The sequence below is a fragment of the Haliotis cracherodii genome, unplaced genomic scaffold, assembly GCF_022045235.1.
Source record: "Haliotis cracherodii isolate W230 unplaced genomic scaffold, xgHalCrac1.p SCAF_11, whole genome shotgun sequence".
NCBI classification, from domain to species: domain Eukaryota; kingdom Metazoa; phylum Mollusca; class Gastropoda; order Lepetellida; family Haliotidae; genus Haliotis; species Haliotis cracherodii.
The window spans coordinates 26,271,441-26,293,115 of NW_027266266.1; the positions used below are offsets into that span (position 1 = coordinate 26,271,441).

Sequence of the window (21,675 nt, forward strand, 5' to 3'; positions counted from 1 at the left end):
TTGTCAGGCATAATATTGTAGGAGGCCATCATTGGGAGGGAGATGCTTCCATGGTAACAACCAGAAATAGATCGTATACAAATCGTTTTCTTCAATGTTTTGAGATTTCAACAGTGACCAACTATGACAAGATGTTTATGTAATTACTTGAGATGGGTACTTTTCAATGCCTATGATCTATTTTCAAGCCTGTGTGAATGGTTTGAACAATTCCTCAAGTGTCTGACTTCCAAGACACACCTTAGCTTCGGGATACTTCACTGGGCCCAGTCCGATACAATCCATCTGTGCCACGATGTCGAACCCTGACCAGATCTTGTACGACTGATCAAAGTCCTTCTGCTCCAGTTTGTCTGAATGTAGGTGTATAAACTGGTCCAGTCCAGTCATCTGATGATGGAAATCATATTATCATTATTGATACTGTGTTTAAATACAGTATTGTTGCAATCAATGGATTTCAATGACGATGGATAAGTTTCAGATTTCAAACAATTAATCAATCATACCATCTGTGATCATTTATTTTTAAAACTCAAAGTTCATTTTACTGATTTCTGCAGACAAGTCATTGGCATTTGGCTGTCAATGTTTTAGGTGTGTCCTTGTTGTAGAGTAGCCTACACTAAAATACCATGTTTTGTTATTTTCTGTGTTGTTATTTACATACCGGGTAAGCATGTTGAGAAAGAATGTTCTTAAAATATAATTTTCTAATGTCATTCATGAGTTGATCATCAATAGACGAGTTGCTTTCTCAAAACCAAGAGTCACAGAGCCTGACCACCTGCTTCTTCCGGAGTCAAGGGAGATAACTGACTGTAAAAGTCCAGTTTCCACCCTTGTCAAACTAGGCTGGAAACTCAGCTCTATCAGCTATGTCATTGTATACCAATTGCGCGGATCAATGCTCATGATGTCAATCATTAGATTGTCTGGTCCAGACTCCATTATTTACAGACCACCGTCATATAGCTGGAATATTGCTGAGTGCGGCGTTAAACAACAAACAAACAAACCAATTCTGGAATCAACACATGGGTCTAGCGCTACTGTTAGTGCACTGAGTGAAATCAAATTGCATCATTTCAATTAATGATGTTTCAGTTTATTTCTCATCTGACTTACCACCTTCTCCAGCAACATTGAGTCTGATGCATCTACTCCAGCGTTCACTGAAGGAAAGAACACAATCTTAAGTGGGTAGTACCCAAAGCAGGTATAGTCTGGGACTTATCATGCTCATGGTCACGTGTTATTTTTTTTTCAACCTATATCAATTGTGATGCATCGATAGTTTGATCAATCATCACACCCCTTTCTGCAATAGTACTACAAATTTCACAATTTCAACAGTGTCAACAGTGTCTTACCTAACATCTTTAAAGAGTAAGTAAAGTCAACATAGCAACTTTGCAGATTATAATACTTTAGGGCATACTTAATAATGAAAGCTTGAACAAAATTAAAATTGAAAAAGAAAATAGTGTATAACAGACAATAAAGAACAGGCAAAATTGTCCCCCTCAAAATTCCGCCACTGAGGGGATCCCCCTTACTGGGGTTAAAACCGGTTCCCGGTGTTTGATGCGTCGAAATTAATGTAAACAATATTGAATGAAAATTTAAATAAAATTAATTAAATATATTACAAACATAAGTCCAGATATACAATGAATCGTTTTTATAACCAGATAATATAATAATGGGATCAAATTGTGTGCTCGCGGTGATCAGGTTATGTTTTTTGAGATGAGGAAAAAACTTGTTTGTGTAAAACTTGAGTTGATTAAAAATGCAAGTAAATTTTGGGAGCCAAGCATTACGACATTACGCTACAATCAAGTTAGTGCTATAATGAAGGGCCCAATAGCGAGGGAACACAGTACAAATGAAGACCTTGTATATAACTAATAAAGAAGTTGTTAATCCATAGTACTATCTCCCCTGTCCAGTGTCCTTAACTATCAATAATAATTCTCCCGATGTCAGTGGTATTCCTATTGCCCCGGCCCAACCTACCCATGGCTCGCAGTTCTGTAATGGCCTTCTGTATGAGCTCCTGTCTCAAGCTCTGACTGCCCGCTTCCCGTGACGAGTCCTCAATGTTGTGAGCCTCATCTAGGATGATTATCTGGTCCTTCAAGTTTATCTCCATCTGTAAATATAACGGAAATAACAGTAGAAATTCAATGTTGTCAGAATTCATAGAAAAGCATCAGTTCTGTTTGAGGGTGCTGCTAGTCAATTGTCTTGATTTTCTAGCCTCAGGCTCAATCAAATTAGTTACTTGTTTTACAGATGGAAAGACAACTGAAAACTCTTGGTAATCTCACTTGTAAATACATGCTAGATTCAAACAATCATGCTCCAAAAGTGGCTGTAGCATGATCCCAGCAGCTGGCCGATGAACAATGATGAAACTTAGATCATTGAGGATCAAGTTCACTGTTAAATCATCAGAGTAACCTCCCTTGGTCAGTAAATTGTTTATGACCTCTTGCATAAAGAATTGGCTTCTGTTTGTTTCATTTTCAACAGACACTTTTACAGTTCAAAACTTTTCTATGATGGACCTCTCTTTCCCTGATGATGATGGGACTCTGATGATTACCTTACGCTGACTCTGATGATTACCTTGCGCTGTCTCTCATGATAACCTTACGCTGTCTCTGATGATAACCTTACACTGTCTCTGATGATTACCTTACACTGTCTCTGATGATTACCTTACACTGTCTCTGATGATTACCTTGCGCTGTCTCTCATGATAACCTTACGCTGTCTCTGATGATAACCTTACACTGTCTCTGATGATTACCTTACACTGTCTCTGATGATTACCTTACACTGTCTCTGATGATTACCTTGCGCTGTCTCTCATGATTCCCCTACACTGTCTCTGATGATTACCTTGCTCTGTCTCTTATGATTACCTTACGCTGTCTCTGATGATTACCTTGCGCTGTCTCTCATGATTACCTTACACTGTCTCTGATGATTACCTTGCCCTGTCTCTGATGATAACCTTGCGCTGTCTCTGATGATTACCTTACGCTGTCTCTGATGATTACCTTGGGCTGTCTCTGATGATTACCTTGCACTGTCTCTGATGATTACCTTGCACTGTCTCTGATGATTACCTTGCGCTGTCTCTGATGATTACCTTACACTGTCTCTCATGATTACCTTATGCTGTCTCTCATGATTACCTTACACTGTCTCTCATGATTACCTTACGCTGTCTCTCATGATTACCTTACACTGTCTCTGATGATTACTTTACGCTGTCTCTGATGATTACCTTACGCTGTCTCTCATGATTACCCTACACTGTCTCTGATGATTACTTTACACTGTCTCTGATGATTACCTTACCTTACGCTGTCTCTGATGATTACCTTGCGTTGTCTCTCATGATTACCTTGCGCTGTCTTTCATGATTACCTTACAGTCTCTGATGATTACCTTACACTGTCTCTGATGATTACCTTACGCTGTCTCTGATGATTACCTTACGCTGTCTCTGATGATTACCTTACACTGTCTCTGATGATTACCTTGCGCTGTCTCTGATGATTACCTTACGCTGTCTCTGATGATTACCTTACGCTGTCTCTGATGATTACCTTACTCTGTCTCTCATGATTACCTTACGCTGTCTCTGATGATTACCTTGCGCTGTCTCTGATGATTACCTTACGCTGTCTCTGATGATTACCTTACACTGTCTCTGATGATTACCTTGCGCTGTCTCTGATGATCATCTTACGCTGTCTCTGATGATTACCTTACGCTGTATCTCATGATTACCTTGCGCTGTCTCTGATGATAGACCAACACTGTTTCCGATGATGGCCTTAATGTCTCAGCTGATGATGATGTATGTACACTGTCTCTGATGATGCTGTAAGCTCTCTTTGATGATGCTGAACATATCCTCTCTCTGATGATGCTGTACTTACGCTCTCTCTGATGATGCTGTACATACGCTCTCTCTGATGATGCTGTACTTACGCTCTCTCTGATGATGCTATACATACGCTCTCTCTGATGATGCTGTACATACGCTCTCTCTGATGATGCCATACTAATGCTGTCTCTGATGATGCTGTACATACGCTCTCTCTGATGATGATGTACTTACGCTCTCTCTGATGATGCTGTACATACGCTCTCTCTGATGATGCTGTACATACGCTCTCTCTGATGATGCTATACTAACGCCGTCTCTGATGATGCCGTACATAAGCTCTCTCTGATGATGCTGTACATACGCTCTCTGATGATGCTGTACATACGCTCTCTCTGATGATGCTGTACTTACGCTCTCTCTGATGATAGGGTCCACCAGGTAGTTGTAGGGGCAGATGATGATCTCAGATTGTTCCTTCAGAGCTCGTGTCAGGAAGTAGGGACATGCCTGAAGGAGGATTGAGAGAATGTTTCCTTACACCCAGTCACACATGTTCCAGCAGTAAACACGGAGATGACATATCCCCCCGTTTTGGTGCAATTTGGAAAAGGAGTTAAGCTACTTATACCCCACTTTTGGCTCATTGCCATGGGATACCTTCAGTTCTGTGAAGATAATGCTTTTCAGTACTTTTAAAAATCCCAAATCATCAAATGACACCAGTTCACCACTTGAGTGATCTGCATAGCAAGTTTCATCAAGAAATATTTGACGGTTTTGGAGTTCTGCTCCGGAAATGAGCACTTCCCTCATTTTCAGTATCAGTCCAACTTGTTGTGATAAAAACATAAAAACATATAAGAGAAAAAAAAACAAATCATCAAAGGGCTCCAGTTGACCACTAGATAAATCTGTATAGCAAGTTTATTCTAGAAATATTAAACGATTTTGGAGCTCTGCGTCAGACATGTTGATCACTATATCCATAGAATTAAAAAACCAGGTCTGGGCCAGGGTGACTGACCACATATAGTCCAGATTTGTGTGTCTGGTTACTAGCTAGAGAGTGAGCATCTTCCTGAGGCAAGGGAGTTAACTGACTATGAAAGTCTAGTTTCCATCCGTGCCGAACAAGGCTGAAATTCCGGAGTTATCTTTTGGCTGGAATCTATGCATAGTCCAATCAAAATCGTCATCTGGTTCATAAACTGTCGTGGAGATTTCACTCGATTGCAGGATTTGCAAACCATGTGTTCCATCAACAGCGTCCACAGATTTTTTCCAAATCTTTTCAAGTAAAATTGATCCCCTTTGAGAGTTCAGACCCATTTTATTACAATATAGACCTTGATTATCGATCATTGAGACAGGAGCTCATACAGAAGGCCATCACAGAACTGCGAGCCATTTTGTTTAAAGCCAAAGCAAGTTATATGAAAAGTGGAATCTGATTGGTCAATAGGAGGGACATAGAAGGGCATAACTTGTAATAGCCACTGGCGGCGCTACGATCGAGCCACAAAATTCCAGTGTAGTTTGGTGAGGGTTAAAATCTGGACATTTACAGTCACTTAACTCCCTTGCCTTGGGAAGATGGAGAGTGCGTGATAGAGGAATAGAGCAGTTTGGTTGGTGAGTTGGTGGGTTGTTTGAATTGGAGGGCAATGAGTCTTTTGATTGAGCGATGCCAGCAATATTTTTTCAGCTTCACGCTTGCCTGTATGTCTGGGCCAGGCCAACCACTCTTATTGACAGCACAAGCCATGAGCCATGTCGTCAGGGTATGATGAAACACAATCACACAGATCACACATGAGTCTTCCCACTTCATGCTTGTCCCTTAGCCTGAGAAAACTAATAAAAATCCAATGATGGTAGTCCACACTGACCAGTAGCACTAGGGCTATAATTCTGAACCAGGTCTCAATTTTGCTACAAATTGGAACTCTGGACTAGTATTATAACATAAGTTGCCTATGGCTGCACACTGTAACCAGTTAATCCATCATTACAAACATGGGGGATAGAATAGGTCTTCAGCAACCGATGCTTACCATAAAAGGCGACTATCCTTGTCGTAAGAGGCGACTAACGGGATCAGGTGGTCAGGCTCGCTGACTTGGTTGATGCATGTCATCGATCCCAATTGCATGGATCAATGCTCATGATGTCAATCACTGGATTGTCTGGTCCAGACTCGATTATTTACAGACCGCCGTCATATAGCTGGAATATTGCTGAGTGCGGCGTTAAAGAACCAACCAACCAACCAACCAACCAACCAACAAGCATGGGGTACTGGGGACCTAACCTCACCAGTATTCCACAGAGTCCTAAGGAGAGGAATCAGATCATAAACACTGTACACATGGTTAATCCAGGATCCCAAGTGCTGCAGAGCGATCTCACCAGTCTGATCATCAGTCAATGTTAAAGGACTGGAGCTGGATCAGTCGTAGCGCTAGGATCGCTCCACCAAACACTGCCCTGAGTCCTACCTTTTGCTTCTTACACATGTTCACCATGTCCTCGAGGTCCCAGGCCGTCGCCAGCCCCATCCGACGGATGCCCTCCTGGCTGGAGATGGACTTGGCCCGGTCCTTCATCCGACAGCCAGGACCCTGCATGGAACGAGGTAACACTCAGACTTCATGTAGGGACTCTTAATAACGATTATTGGTGGACCCTTGACCTCTAGTGTTGTAGGTCAAGGTGAAACCTGAGGGACTGACACTGCCACTTGTCCTTTTGGTCGAGAGTGGTGACAATCTAGAGGGAATAGTTGTTTTCTCCCCAGTTTCAAGTATACATAAACGACCTGTCTGATATGAGCGGGAAATTACATTATGACTATTAGTTACTACGGTAAACTACGTTTATAACAACAATCTTATAACAAACTTATTTTTTATCCCTACTATTTGCAGTAGTTATGCTGTATTTATACTTATTATGAACTACGGTTATAACAAACTGAAATTAGTGGTCCCTTTGAGTTTGTTATAACCATAGTTTACTGTACATGTTAATAACTGTCAGTAAATTGTGAAAAGAAAGGAACTTTCATTTTTTCTTTATTGATACCAAATTGAAATTACTTTTAAAAGATCAGTTGGAAAACTTGTTACCATAAATTATATAAGGCTGTACCTTCAACAGTTCCTGACAGCCCTCGTTCTTGCTGGCCATCTTGGACACCACGGGGTGGATACATGTGTGCTCCCTGCTCCCCAGTATCGTCATGCTGTCCACAGAAACACCAGGATGACACCACACCGGCCATTACAGAAACACCAGGATGACACCACACCGGCCATTACAGAAACACCAGGATGACACCACACCGGCCATTACAGAAACACCAGGATCACACCACATCAGCCATTACAGAAACACCAGGATCACACCACATCGGCCATTACAGAAACACCAGGATCACACAACAGCGGCCATTACAGAAACACCAGGATCACACCACACCGGCCATTACAGAAACACCAGGATCACATCACACCAGCCATTACAGAGACACCAGGATCACACCACACCGGCCATTACAGAGACACCAGGATTACACCGCTCCAGCCATTACAGAGACACCAGGATTACACCACTCCGACCATTACAGAGACACCAGGATCACATCACACCGACCATTACAGAGACACCAGGATTACACCACACCGACCATTACAGAAACACCAGGATCACATCACACCGACCATTACAGAGACACCAGGATTACACCACTCCGACCATTACAGAAACACCAGGATCACATCACACCGACCATTACAGAGACACCAGGATTACACCACTCCAGCCATTACAGAGACACCAGGATCACATCACACCGACCATTACAGAGACACCAGGATTACACCACACCGACCATTACAGAGACACCAGGATCACATCACACTGGCCATTACAGAGACACCAGGATTACACCACTCCAGCCATTACAGAGACACCAGGATCACATCACACCGACCATTACAGAGACACCAGGATTACACCACACCGACCATTACAGAGACACCAGGATCACATCACGCTGGCCATTACAGAAACACCAGGATTACACCACTCCAGCCATTACAGAGACACCAGGATCACATCACGCTGGCCATTACAGAAACACCAGGATTACACCACACCGACCATTACAGAGACACCAGGATCACATCACGCTGGCCATTACAGAGACACCAGGATCACACCACACCAGCCATTAAAGAGACACCAGGATCACACCACACCGGCCATTACAGAAACACCAGGATCACACCACACCAGCCATTACAGACACCAGGATTACACCACTCCAGCCATTACAGAGACACCAGGATCACACCACACCAGCCATTACAGAGACACCAGGATCACACCACACCGGCCATTACAGAGACACCAGGATCACACCACACCAGCCATTACAGAGACACCAGGATTACACCACTCCAGCCATTACAGAGACACCAGGATCACATCACACCGACCATTACAGAGACACCAGGATTACACCACACCGACCATTACAGAGACACCAGGATCACATCACACTGGCCATTACAGAGACACCAGGATTACACCACTCCAGCCATTACAGAGACACCAGGATCACATCACACCGACCATTACAGAGACACCAGGATTACACCACACCGACCATTACAGAGACACCAGGATCACACCACACCGACCATTACAGAGACACCAGGATTACACCACACCAGCCATTACAGAGACACCAGGATCACATCACGCTGGCCATTAAAGAAACACCAGGATTACACCACACCGACCATTACAGAGACACCAGGATCACATCACGCTGGCCATTACAGAGACACCAGGATCACACCACACCAGCCATTACAGAAACACTAGGATCACACCACACCGGCCATTACAGAGACACCAGGATCACACCACACCGGCCATTACAGAAACACCAGGATTACACCACACCGGCCATTACAGAGACACCAGGATCACACCACACCGGCCATTACAGAGACACCAGGATCACACCACACCGGCCATTACAGAGACACCAGGATCACACCACACCGGCCATTACAGAGACACCAGGATCATACCACACCGGCCATTACAGAGACACCAGGATCACACCACACCAGCCATTACAGAGACACCAGGATCATACCACACCAGCCATTACAGAGACACCAGGATCATACCACACCGGCCATTACAGAGACACCAGGATCACACCACACCAGCCATTACAGAGACACCAGGATCACACCACACCGGCCATTACAGAGACACCAGGATCATACCACACCGGCCATTACAGAAACACCAGGATCACACCACACCGGCCATTACAGAGACACCAGGATCACATCACACCGACCATTACAGAAACACCAGGATCACACCACACCAGCCATTACAGAAACACCAGGATCACATCACACCACACCGGCCATTACAGAAACACCAGGATCACATCACACCACACTGGCCATTACAGAAACACCAGGATTACACCACACCGGCCATTACAGACCATAATTCAATTTGGATGAGGAACTTGCCTCTGGCCATTGGGCATCAAGTAATTCAATACCTATTATGGGGGTCTGAAACACGACTATGTGTTCACCATTCTCAAAATATGTTGTTTTTTCAAACTTTGTATTTTCTTAAATTCAGAGGTCACTTTAAAATTGTATTTTAACATTACATTCAAAGCAATAATAAACAAAAGCCTCTATTGTTGTCATCATCCCAAGGCAGGGGCGTTACTGACTATGAAAGTCTCGGGAAGATGTATTCTTGCCATTCCACTACCAATATGAATTTTGGATTTTTTCAATACCAGCTTTGGAAGTTTTACTGACATTTGTGGGTGACTATGAGCCCGGGAGCATGTCTACATGAATCCCTGACTGGATACTTGAGGATGGAAAATCATAACCTTGTTCACTTAATTTGAAAGTCTTTTGATTGTTAAAGTGATAATTAATGAAAGATTTCCTGCATTTTCAGTTGACAAAACTTTACCAAAACACATGTCAACAATAAAGTTTTAAAAGACAAATCAATCTAATACCAAGTACAGGTATATACTGGGTACAGATATCACATGCAATTTGTAAGCGTGCACAAAACCATTATTTTGTGGAATTGCGGAAGCTAATTGTCATCTTCGGGCAAAAATATTTATTTCCCTTATGTAGCAGCACAGAATAATCTATGCTGTTTGTTGTCTAAAGCTGCACTCAGCAATATTCCAGCTATATGATGGTGGTCTGGAAATAATTGAGTCTGGACCTAACAATCCAGTGACTGACATCAAGAGCATCAATCTATGCAATTTTGATACAATGACATGAATCAACTAAGTCAGCAAGCTTGACGACATGATCTTGTTAGTCGCCTCCTACGAGAAGCTTGGGATCTTCACTTGGTCTGAATCACTTATGTAAAATACGTGAAGTATACATAGTATACTTTCATCACAATCATTACTCGTGTGTTCAGTAGCCGAAGGGCTTGTGAAGATCCGGGATGGAATAGGTCTTCACCAAGCCATGCTTGCTGTAAAAGGTGACTATGCTTGTCATAAGAGGCGACTAACGGGATCAGGTGGGCAGGCTCGCTGACTTGGTTGATGCATGTCATCAAGCCCAAACGGTGGATCGACGCTCATGATGTCAATCAGTGGATTGTCAGGTCCAGACAAGATTATTTACAGACTGCCGTCATATAGCTGGAATATTGCAGAGTGCGGCGGTAAACAACAAACAAACAAACAGGAGCCAAAGAGTTGTACAATGGCAGATGTCAGTACCGGCATGATGCTTGAATGTGACGTGGACTGTCTGTAAATATGTAACAGTGCTAATGTTAGTTTAGACAATCTTGATAACAGTGTCTTACTGCTCTTTGGTGTCACTTTCAGAAAGTGCAAGGACCCCTAGACCTTCATGATTAACTCCGGACACAGACAACTCATTACCTGACGTCAAGGTAGGCTGTTTTCTTCAGTTCCCGGACAATCTGAGCTACCTGTTTGTGTGTGCGGGTTCCGAAGTAGATTCGAGGGATTCTGGAAAGAACACATTCCCTGTGAAATAGTGTTGGTGATCTGAAATCAACTGTATCAGAAAAGATGGCATTATTTAAGAAATAAATGATGAGTGGGAGTTGTTTATCGTACAATAAAACACTGCAGGGAGAATAAACCATGAGGGGAACAGCCCTTCTTCCAATACCGATTGTCATATCTCTCACCCTTTTGGATGTGATCGTTCCGCCATCACATTTATTTATGTTGCCCAGCTACATCTATGGGGAATAACTCACTAGGCAATCCCCTCTCAAAAATAATGATAACCAATATACGATGTCATCAAGAACGACCTTTTGGTGAACATTGACAGACCAATGAAATTACTAGAGGGAAGTCGACATTAGACACTAGGAATGCAGCTTTCTTAGCTTTGCAGCACTGATTTCAAACTGGCAACTTCCATTCCAGACTATGCTTTTAAAAGTATTTTGAATCAGTCATACAGCCCGATACTGTAGTCTTTTGCTAAGCTTTAGAGGCTGTATGATTAGCATGATTTGGAAACAAATTCTGCTAACAATATATAATAACAATATGAATATTTCATTTTCCATTTTTCTATAAGTTGCTTGTATCGTTATCTATCATTGTAGTCGGATTTTCGATCATGTATGATGATACCACTTAATTTTTCGTTTACCCGACGTAATTGTTTATCCGACATACTCGTTAATCCGACATACTGATATCCGACCAAGTCGGGTTAACAGGACTTGACTGTATTACAACCACTTCCTTTATATTGACCCTGTTATCGGTAAACTATCGTGGTGGCCATATTGAAAATAAGATTCAAACTTCTTGAATCAAGCGGGGTGACATCAATGGTGGGAACAAGCATGTGAAAGGTTTAACCTTCACTGGTGCAGTGGCTTTGGAGAAGAGGTTTACAACAGATGACACACAATGGACACTGAAGGGACAAGCATGTGGGAAGTTTAACCTTCACTGGTGCAGTGGCTTTGGAGAAGAGGTTTACAACAGATGACACACAATGGACACTGAAGGGACAAGCATGTGGGAAGTTTAACCTTCACTGGTGCAGTGGCTTTGGAGAAGAGGTTTACAACAGATGACACACAATGGACACTGAAGGAACAAGCATGTGGGAAGTTTAACCTTCACTGGTGCAGTGGCTTTGGAGAAGAGGTTTACAACAGATGACACACAATGGACACTGAAGGAACAAGCATGTGGAAAGTTTAACCTTCACTGGTGCAGTGGCTTTGGAGAAGAGGTTAACAACAGATGACACACAATGGACACTGAAGGGACAAGCATGTGGGAAGTGTAACCTTCACTGGTGCAGTGGCTTTGGAGAAGAGGTTAACAACAGATGACACAATGGACACTGAAGGAACAAGCATGTGGGAAGTTTAACCTTCACTGGTGCAGTGGCTTTGGAGAAGAGGTTAACAACAGATCACACAATGGACACTGAAGGAACAAGCATGTGAGAAGTTTAACCTTCACTGGTGCAGTGGCTTTGGAGAAGAGGTTTACAACAGATGACACACACTGGACACTGAAGGAACAAGCATGTGGAAAGTTTAACCTTCACTGGTGCAGTGGCTTTGGAGAAGAGGTTAACAACAGATGACACAATGGACACTGAAGGAACAAGCATGTGGGAAGTTTAACCTTCACTGGTGCAGTGGCTTTGGAGAAGAGGTTAACAACAGATGACACACAATGGACACTGAAGGGACAAGCATGTGGGAAGTTTAACCTTCACTGGTGCAGTGGCTTTGGAGAAGAGGTTTACAACAGATGACACACACTGGACACTGAAGGGACAAGCATGTGGAAAGTTTAACCTTCACTGGTGCAGTGGCTTTGGAGAAGAGGTTTACAACAGATGACACACAATGGACACTGAAGGAACAGGCCACATGACGTGAGATAACTTGACTGTCACCCTTCAGTGAAGTGAATTCAGTCAGGTGAGCTAAACATATTTCTAAACTAAAACCCTAAGAAGACACATATATTTTACTTTTTTTTCTTGATGGTGCTAAGAGTGGCACAGTCACATTCCTGGCAGTCTGTGATTGGGGGAGACACCATATTCACTGTCTCTATCTTCGTGTTGACTTCCATACTCTCAACCTTGGGCGTGTTCATGGTGCCTGGTTTTATTGGAGAGTTTAACCTTCACTGGTGCAGTGGCTTTGGAGAAGAGGTTTACAACAGATGACACACAATGGACACTGAAGGAACAAGCATGTGGAAAGTTTAACCTTCACTGGTGCAGTGGCTTTGGAGAAGAGGTTAACAACAGATGACACACAATGGACACTGAAGGAACAAGCATGTGGGAAGTTTAACCTTCACTGGTGCAGTGGCTTTGGAGAAGAGGTTAACAACAGATGACACAATGGACACTGAAGGAACAAGCATGTGGGAAGTTTAACCTTCACTGGTGCAGTGGCTTTGGAGAAGAGGTTAACAACAGATCACACAATGGACACTGAAGGAACAAGCATGTGGGAAGTTTAACCTTCACTGGTGCAGTGGCTTTGGAGAAGAGGTTTACAACAGATGACACACAATGGACACTGAAGGGACAAGCATGTGGGAAGTTTAACCTTCACTGGTGCAGTGGCTTTGGAGAAGAGGTTAACAACAGATGACACACAATGGACACTGAAGGGACAAGCATGTGGGAAGTTTAACCTTCACTGGTGCAGTGGCTTTGGAGAAGAGGTTAACAACAGATGACACACAATGGACACTGAAGGGACAAGCATGTGGGAAGTTTAACCTTCACTGGTGCAGTGGCTTTGGAGAAGAGGTTTACAACAGATGACACACAATGGACACTGAAGGAACAAGCATGTGGGAAGTTTAACCTTCACTGGTGCAGTGGCTTTGGAGAAGAGGTTAACAACAGATCACACAATGGACACTGAAGGAACAAGCATGTGGGAAGTTTAACCTTCACTGGTGCAGTGGCTTTGGAGAAGAGGTTTACAACAGATGACACACACTGGACACTGAAGGAACAAGCATGTGGAAAGTTTAACCTTCACTGGTGCAGTGGCTTTGGAGAAGAGGTTAACAACAGATGACACAATGGACACTGAAGGAACAAGCATGTGGGAAGTTTAACCTTCACTGGTGCAGTGGCTTTGGAGAAGAGGTTAACAACAGATGACACACAATGGACACTGAAGGGACAAGCATGTGGGAAGTTTAACCTTCACTGGTGCAGTGGCTTTGGAGAAGAGGTTTACAACAGATGACACACACTGGACACTGAAGGGACAAGCATGTGGAAAGTTTAACCTTCACTGGTGCAGTGGCTTTGGAGAAGAGGTTTACAACAGATGACACACAATGGACACTGAAGGAACAGGCCACATGACGTGAGATAACTTGACTGTCACCCTTCAGTGAAGTGAATTCAGTCAGGTGAGCTAAACATATTTCTAAACTAAAACCCTAAGAAGACACATATATTTTACTTTTTTTTCTTGCTGGTGCTAAGAGTGGCACAGTCACATTCCTGGCAGTCTGTGATTGGGGGAGACACCATATTCACTGTCTCTATCTTCGTGTTGACTTCCATACTCTCAACCTTGGGCGTGTTCATGGTGCCTGGTTTTATTGGAGAGTTTAACCTTCACTGGTGCAGTGGCTTTGGAGAAGAGGTTTACAACAGATGACACACAATGGACACTGAAGGAACAAGCATGTGGAAAGTTTAACCTTCACTGGTGCAGTGGCTTTGGAGAAGAGGTTAACAACAGATGACACACAATGGACACTGAAGGAACAAGCATGTGGGAAGTTTAACCTTCACTGGTGCAGTGGCTTTGGAGAAGAGGTTAACAACAGATGACACAATGGACACTGAAGGAACAAGCATGTGGGAAGTTTAACCTTCACTGGTGCAGTGGCTTTGGAGAAGAGGTTAACAACAGATCACACAATGGACACTGAAGGAACAAGCATGTGGGAAGTTTAACCTTCACTGGTGCAGTGGCTTTGGAGAAGAGGTTTACAACAGATGACACACAATGGACACTGAAGGGACAAGCATGTGGGAAGTTTAACCTTCACTGGTGCAGTGGCTTTGGAGAAGAGGTTAACAACAGATGACACACAATGGACACTGAAGGGACAAGCATGTGGGAAGTTTAACCTTCACTGGTGCAGTGGCTTTGGAGAAGAGGTTAACAACAGATGACACACAATGGACACTGAAGGGACAAGCATGTGGGAAGTTTAACCTTCACTGGTGCAGTGGCTTTGGAGAAGAGGTTTACAAGAGATGACACACACTGGACACTGAAGGGACAAGCATGTGGAAAGTTTAACCTTCACTGGTGCAGTGGCTTTGGAGAAGAGGTTTACAACAGATGACACACAATGGACACTGAAGGAACAGGCCACATGACGTGAGATAACTTGACTGTCACCCTTCAGTGAAGTGAATTCAGTCAGGTGAGCTAAACATATTTCTAAACTAAAACCCTAAGAAGACACATATATTTTACTTTTTTTTCTTGCTGGTGCTAAGAGTGGCACAGTCACATTCCTGGCAGTCTGTGATTGGGGGAGACACCATATTCACTGTCTCTATCTTCGTGTTGCCTTCCATACTCTCAACCTTGGGCGTGTTCATGGTGCCTGGTTTTATTGGAGAGTCATCATATTCAATGATCACATGTCTCCGAAGCTTTTTGGATAAACTTGGCTGAAATAGAAACAATCATGACATTGATATATCCTTTGTTCTGAGACAGAAGAAATATCCACTATCACTCATGAACAACACCAACTTGAATGATGAAGAAATAATGGCAGCCATCTTTTAACTAGGATCAGAATTCACTTATTTGTCAGCAGTAATTTTGACCAGCGTGAGGGCAGATAAAAAGTGCTGGGGCGATACACCGATGCATTGTTGGATCGTGATGTTTAACTTCTCGATACATGTATCGATCACAGTGACACACTACATAAAACATATCGATTCTTACCTTTACTGTTCGCTTTAATAACTGCTACACTAAACACTAATAAGGAGTCAAAATTAGAATTGAAAAACGAAAGTATTTTCATCCATTGTGCCATACTTGACACTGCCAACTGTAAATCATCAGTGTGCCAGGCATTTGGCCATCCTGTCTATGACCAAAAAATGGCTTTGGGACCACGGATAAGAGCACATGCAAGTATCGTGCATCGGCTTGCGAGCAAGGCATCATGTGCATATTGGATGGCACAGTTGGTGTATCATCCCAGCCCTACAGATAAAGTCAACCTCTCACAGTACAATGAACCTATGACTGTCCTCTTATGGTATAAATCCTTGTATATCCCTGTACCAAAGATGATAACACCCATGGAAGTATTTGTTTGTTTGTTTAAACTCAACAATATTCCAGCTATATGACGGTGGTCTGTAAATAATCGAGTCTGGACCAAACAATCCAGTGATTGTCATTATCAGCATCAATCCATGCAATAGGGATACGATGACATTGCATCAACCAAATTAGCGAGCCTGACCACCCGATCCCGTTAGTCGCCTTTTTCGACAAGCATAGTCGCCTTTTACGGCAAGCATGGATTGCTCAAGACCTATTCTACCACTGGTCCTGACAGGTAAGAGAGAGTTCTTATAGCCAAACCTGGTGGGTGCCAGGAGTCCTGAAAGTCTTGGAGTCTTCTTTAAAATCATCATCACCATCATCATCAACACAGATGATATCTTTCTCTGAAATTACACAAGACAACAAACACAACTAAAAAACACACTGCAAATGGCCAAAAACAGCAACAGATTTTCCAACTTAGAAAATGCCAAGACAAAATGGTAAAATAGTTCCTGACATGTGAGGTGAGGTGAAATGGGGTTTAATGTCGCGTCAGGCCTACTAAAACAGTAGCCAATGGGACCTAAATTTCAGTTTGTCTACTGTCTAAAATTCAGAGGTAGCCAAATGACTACCAAGAAGAATATCTTGTGGCAACTAAATTCTATTTCAAAATAATTCCTCCTGAAGTCGACAATGAACCAAAATACATAAAAATAAATGTAATTAGTACTTTATTTTAGTTGACAATGCTCATTGGATAAGTGAGGATATACCTATATCATGTATATAATCTAGTAACATAAACTGCATCATTGTTCAAGTCACAAGTAACAAAATTCAAGTACAGTTTCCATTTAGATACAATTTCAAGACTAGTGCTGTAACTTGTACATATTATAATAGTCATTTGATAAAAGATAATTTCAAATGCTTTTGGCTACTACAATATTGGCTTGAATTCTTGATTTTACCACTGGCTACCTGGAAAAATATACTCATAGCCATATGGCTTCTTGGTAAAAATTTAAACTTTGAGGCCTGCGTGTCCAAGAATAGTGCACTTACCCTTGCGACTAGTATGCATGCGTATGTGCATGGCTACTTTTACTTGTCCGGACTAATGCCAATTTTAAAGTGCTACCCCACTCATACTCAGTATACTGTCTCAAAGCCAACCAGTCCTTCCTTTAGTCCTTAAATGCCGAGAGCCAGGCAGGGTAACAAAAAGTACCATTTCTTAAGTCTTTTGGTATGATGCAGCCGGGGATTGAACCACTGACCTTACATGCTTCCACTAAACCACAGGGGCGGTCCTTCCTTATATGTACATAAATACACGATCAGACATTACTTACCAAGTCAGAAACGGACGATACAGTGATTGCTAATGACAGAGTGAATATCAAGCCTCCTATCAACCAAGAAATTGTAAAATGGGAAATTTTCTTACAAACTGATAGAATAAGTATATAAATATATAATTTATAAGAAAATTTCAAATTTTTTAAACATATCCTACATCTCACTATGCATTTATCCCGCAGCTGGAATGTGGGCACAGATACCCACGCTTGATCCTAGCCTGAACGACCTCGCCTCACAACCGTGAGACAACACGAGGAAGTTGGTTTCAAACAGTGAACTAAAACAAACAATTTAGAAGACTGTCCAGACAATAACTTGTGAGCGGGGAAAGAACTGGTGAAACAATCTAAATATGCTACACGGACCTAACAGCATGAGATGGGGTAGCACATATGGAATGACGAAGAAAGAAGTACTGCGTAGTGTGAGATAAGTTTAAAAATAAAAATATTATTCAAATTTCTAGGGAATCAAGACGAGAAACCATATGGGTTAAAGTATGAGAAAGGGAGGGTTCTAGGTGTTACCATAGTTACCTTTAGCACAAGGTGTTGCTGCAGCCCCTTCTGGAGGGGGAAAGTAGACCGACTTCGAGTCTCCCTCAGACTTGTGTTTGGCTGCATCTATATGACAGTTGCACAAACACCCAGACACTCCATTTGCTGCATCTAAAAATATATATAAATATTGAATGTGAAGGAAACATGACCATGATCACCAGCAATGGTTCATTGGGTTAATTTCCTATCTAATCAATAAATCATAGCAAAATGATACTACAGTTACAATACATGTAAGGTTAAATGGCTCATTAATCATACCACTATTACACGCTGAGACAACGACACACGCCGGCCTCTAAATGAAGCAAGGTCATAGTGGTAAAAAAAATAGAACCTTTATTAGATGGAGAGTACATCACTTGATGAAATTAATGATCCCCATCACGTTAACTTACGGCAGGTAAAGCTTACTCCCTTTCACTCCGGTATCTCCATGTCTTTGGAAACAGTGTGTGAAAGAAATGCGGTTTTCACATCACTTTTGAAAGTTCAGTCAGAGGTTTTCACATTTCTAACATTAAACAGAATAGACCCTGGGCCTCCAATAGATGTCGTGTTATATTGCATGGATAGTAGTTGTTTTAGATGATTGAGACGATTACACTGAACTACATTTATATAAACCTATCTTCCGCAAAACCGATTTTTTTATATCAAGTTCATACATTCGGGAGACACGTTGCCTGAAATACGTTCTGACATAATGCACTGGTTACTTGTCCTGTGGTGTTCAGTAGCAAAAGTCTTGGGTTGGCTGGACTGATATTGTATTTCAAACAGAAGAGGACACCTCACCTTCAAGAACTTTCTGCTTTCTTGCTTCTTCTTGGTCTCGCTTCTCTGTCAATACAAGAAAATAGAATAAACTTTCACAGGGTGACAAATCCCCAGGTTTCATGCAAACTTTCAGTGATAAATACTTTCTTCATGAAAAAAGGTTGATTAATTCCCACAATTCGAAGGACACAAACTGCATGGCAAGACTCTCACTGTCTATTCATCAGTCTACCTGTCTACTTCTCTGTCTACCTGTCTACTCATCAGTCTTCTTCTCTGTCTACCTGTCAACTCACCAGTCTACCTGTCAACTCACCAGTCTATTCATCAGTCTACCTGTCTACTCATCAGTCTACCTGTCAACTCACCAGTCTACCTGTCAACTCACCAGTCTACTTCTCTGTCTACCCATCAACTCACCAGTCTACCTGTCAACTCACCAGTCTACTTCTCTGTCTACCCACCTGTCTACTCATCAGTCTACCTGTCTACTTCTCTGTCTACCCACCTGTCTCGGCTCTCTGCCAGGCTAGGGCTGAACACAGCAGGGCAGGACTCTCACTGTCTACTCATCAGTCTACCTGTCTACTCATCAGTCTACCTGTCTACTTCTCTGTCTACCCACCTGTCTCGGCTCTCTGCCAGGCTAGGGCTGAACACAGCAGGGCAGGACTCTCACTGTCTACTTATCAGTCTACCTGTCTACTTATCAGTCTACCTGTCTACTCATCAGTCTACCTGTCTACTCATCAGTCTACCTGTCTACCCACCTGTCTCGGGTCTCTGCCAGGCTAAGGCTGAACACAGTAGGGCAGGACTCTCCCTGTCTACTTATCAGTCTACCTGTCTACTCTGTCTACCTTTCTACCCACCTGCCTCGGCTCTCAGCCAGGCTAAGGCTGAACACAGTAGGGCAGGACTCTCCCTGTCTACTTATCAGTCTACCTGTCTACCCACCTGTCTCGGCTCTCTGCCAGGCTAAGGCTGAACACAGTAGGGCAAGACTCTTTCCACTTCCTGTTGGACTCTCCAGTAAACAGTTCTGTCTCCTCTCAATACCCTTGATTATCTGACAACACAAACACATAGACAAAGTGAGGATCACTCTAAAAGGGGTTTAACAAATCTGAGCCAGGCCGATTGGAAACCAATTTGACTTCATGCATGATGATATTAGTCTGTGAAGTAGTTACCTTGTCCATCATACTGAACTGGGAGGGGTATGGCTTGCAGGGGAAATGTACAGAAACGCCCCCGATCTTGTACTGCTGATAGCCTGGTAGTGTAGTCATTGTGCTGGATTGTTGTCACTGAAAAAGGTTCATTGTTCTAATCACTAAATGATTGCCATATTTAGAATCAGTGACAAGTTATTTCATCAAAACATAAACATTATTTGGTGTACACTACATTGTACATTTTCTGTAACTGCTTGCGCACCCGCGGTAAAATATTTAACATGGCAGTATGCGTTAAATACTTTTTTCTTGGTATTTCCTGTCCATAAATGGATCAGAACTGTCATATTGTTGTATGAGATGCATTCCAGCTTAAAAACGAGCATACACAGAGACATAAGTAAATTATTCTCGTATTCGGCAATGCACAGCATTATCCAGCATGCACTCGTAATCAGTGGAACCGGAGCTACAACATAAACCTCGTCCAGTTTCGGATTAAGGAGTATGGACCCTTTGCTGTTAAGGGTACTAGTTACCTTTCTGTTTTCTGATTTTGGCTAGGATGCATTTCTGTATACAGAGCATTCTTTGGGTACATCTGTAGTACCCATGTCGACAACGACCCCTTCAGCGCAAATACAGTCATCAATATCATGACATGGTTAATGTCCTTCAGAATCACTATAAGCATATGATAAGGGGAAGCTTTTCACAAGTAATGAAGTCCCAAGACCACATGTCATTTGCTCAAAATGCGAATACTGCATAAAAATAGCATACTGTTTCGGAATTGTATTAAAGTACATGTACGTCCATGTACGTTTAGTGTCTTGGTGGTTGAGCAATTCATGTTGACAACCGATTTAAAATACCAGTATACATAATTTATACGCATCTTATACATACCAGTAGCCCGGGCGTTTGAATGCGCTCTGTTTGTGAATGAATGAATGTGCCGTATTAGCTTATGTTTTGACAATGACAAGGTGAAATTGACTTGATTTATGGCAGCATCAGCAATAAATTTAATTTGTAATACTTACATCAAGTCTTGAACACAATCCAATATGTATATCGCTTTGTGTTATCCTTTTGTTTCAAACTGCCATCATCATGTGTTTATTTACAGACTCATTTTTGACAGATTAATCTGATTCACCTTAGGCTTTAGCGCCATTTTACTCAAATATCAACTTCCGGGTCCGGTCGTTACAAAATATCTTCCGGTTAAAACGAAACAAGGTAGGCTAAACCTTTGGCAAGAATGAAAAGCGGAGACACAAGATAGAAACAAAGATTGTTGCAGCTATTTTCATTTTTCATAATTTATAAATAAATTTCCGAGCCCTCGTTTCTGTCAATTGCTGTAAAACAATATCTCGACAACTTTGTAAAAGAATTATAAGATTTACCATCACTGAAATACTGTTGA

General features: G+C 42.4%; 1 protein-coding gene across 1 annotated transcript in view; it reads right to left on the reverse strand.

Annotated features, from left to right (window-relative positions):
* LOC139455652 (Fanconi anemia group J protein homolog) overlaps positions 1-21,419 on the reverse strand; it is a 40,145-nt gene extending 18,726 nt beyond the window's left edge. The window contains exons 1-14 of the mRNA XM_071237208.1: positions 21,287-21,419; positions 20,256-20,372; positions 20,020-20,131; positions 19,081-19,125; positions 18,259-18,390; positions 16,670-16,755; positions 15,530-15,729; positions 10,914-11,003; positions 7,067-7,160; positions 6,415-6,537; positions 4,328-4,423; positions 2,023-2,158; positions 1,129-1,175; positions 241-390 (exon numbers count right to left, since the gene is read on the reverse strand). Of these exons, the coding sequence (XP_071093309.1) occupies positions 241-390; positions 1,129-1,175; positions 2,023-2,158; positions 4,328-4,423; positions 6,415-6,537; positions 7,067-7,160; positions 10,914-11,003; positions 15,530-15,729; positions 16,670-16,755; positions 18,259-18,390; positions 19,081-19,125; positions 20,020-20,131; positions 20,256-20,354 (1,410 nt within the window). The 5' untranslated portion in view covers positions 20,355-20,372; positions 21,287-21,419. The remainder of the gene's footprint in view (positions 1-240; positions 391-1,128; positions 1,176-2,022; positions 2,159-4,327; positions 4,424-6,414; positions 6,538-7,066; positions 7,161-10,913; positions 11,004-15,529; positions 15,730-16,669; positions 16,756-18,258; positions 18,391-19,080; positions 19,126-20,019; positions 20,132-20,255; positions 20,373-21,286) is intronic.
* Positions 21,420-21,675: the final 256 nt, after the last annotated feature.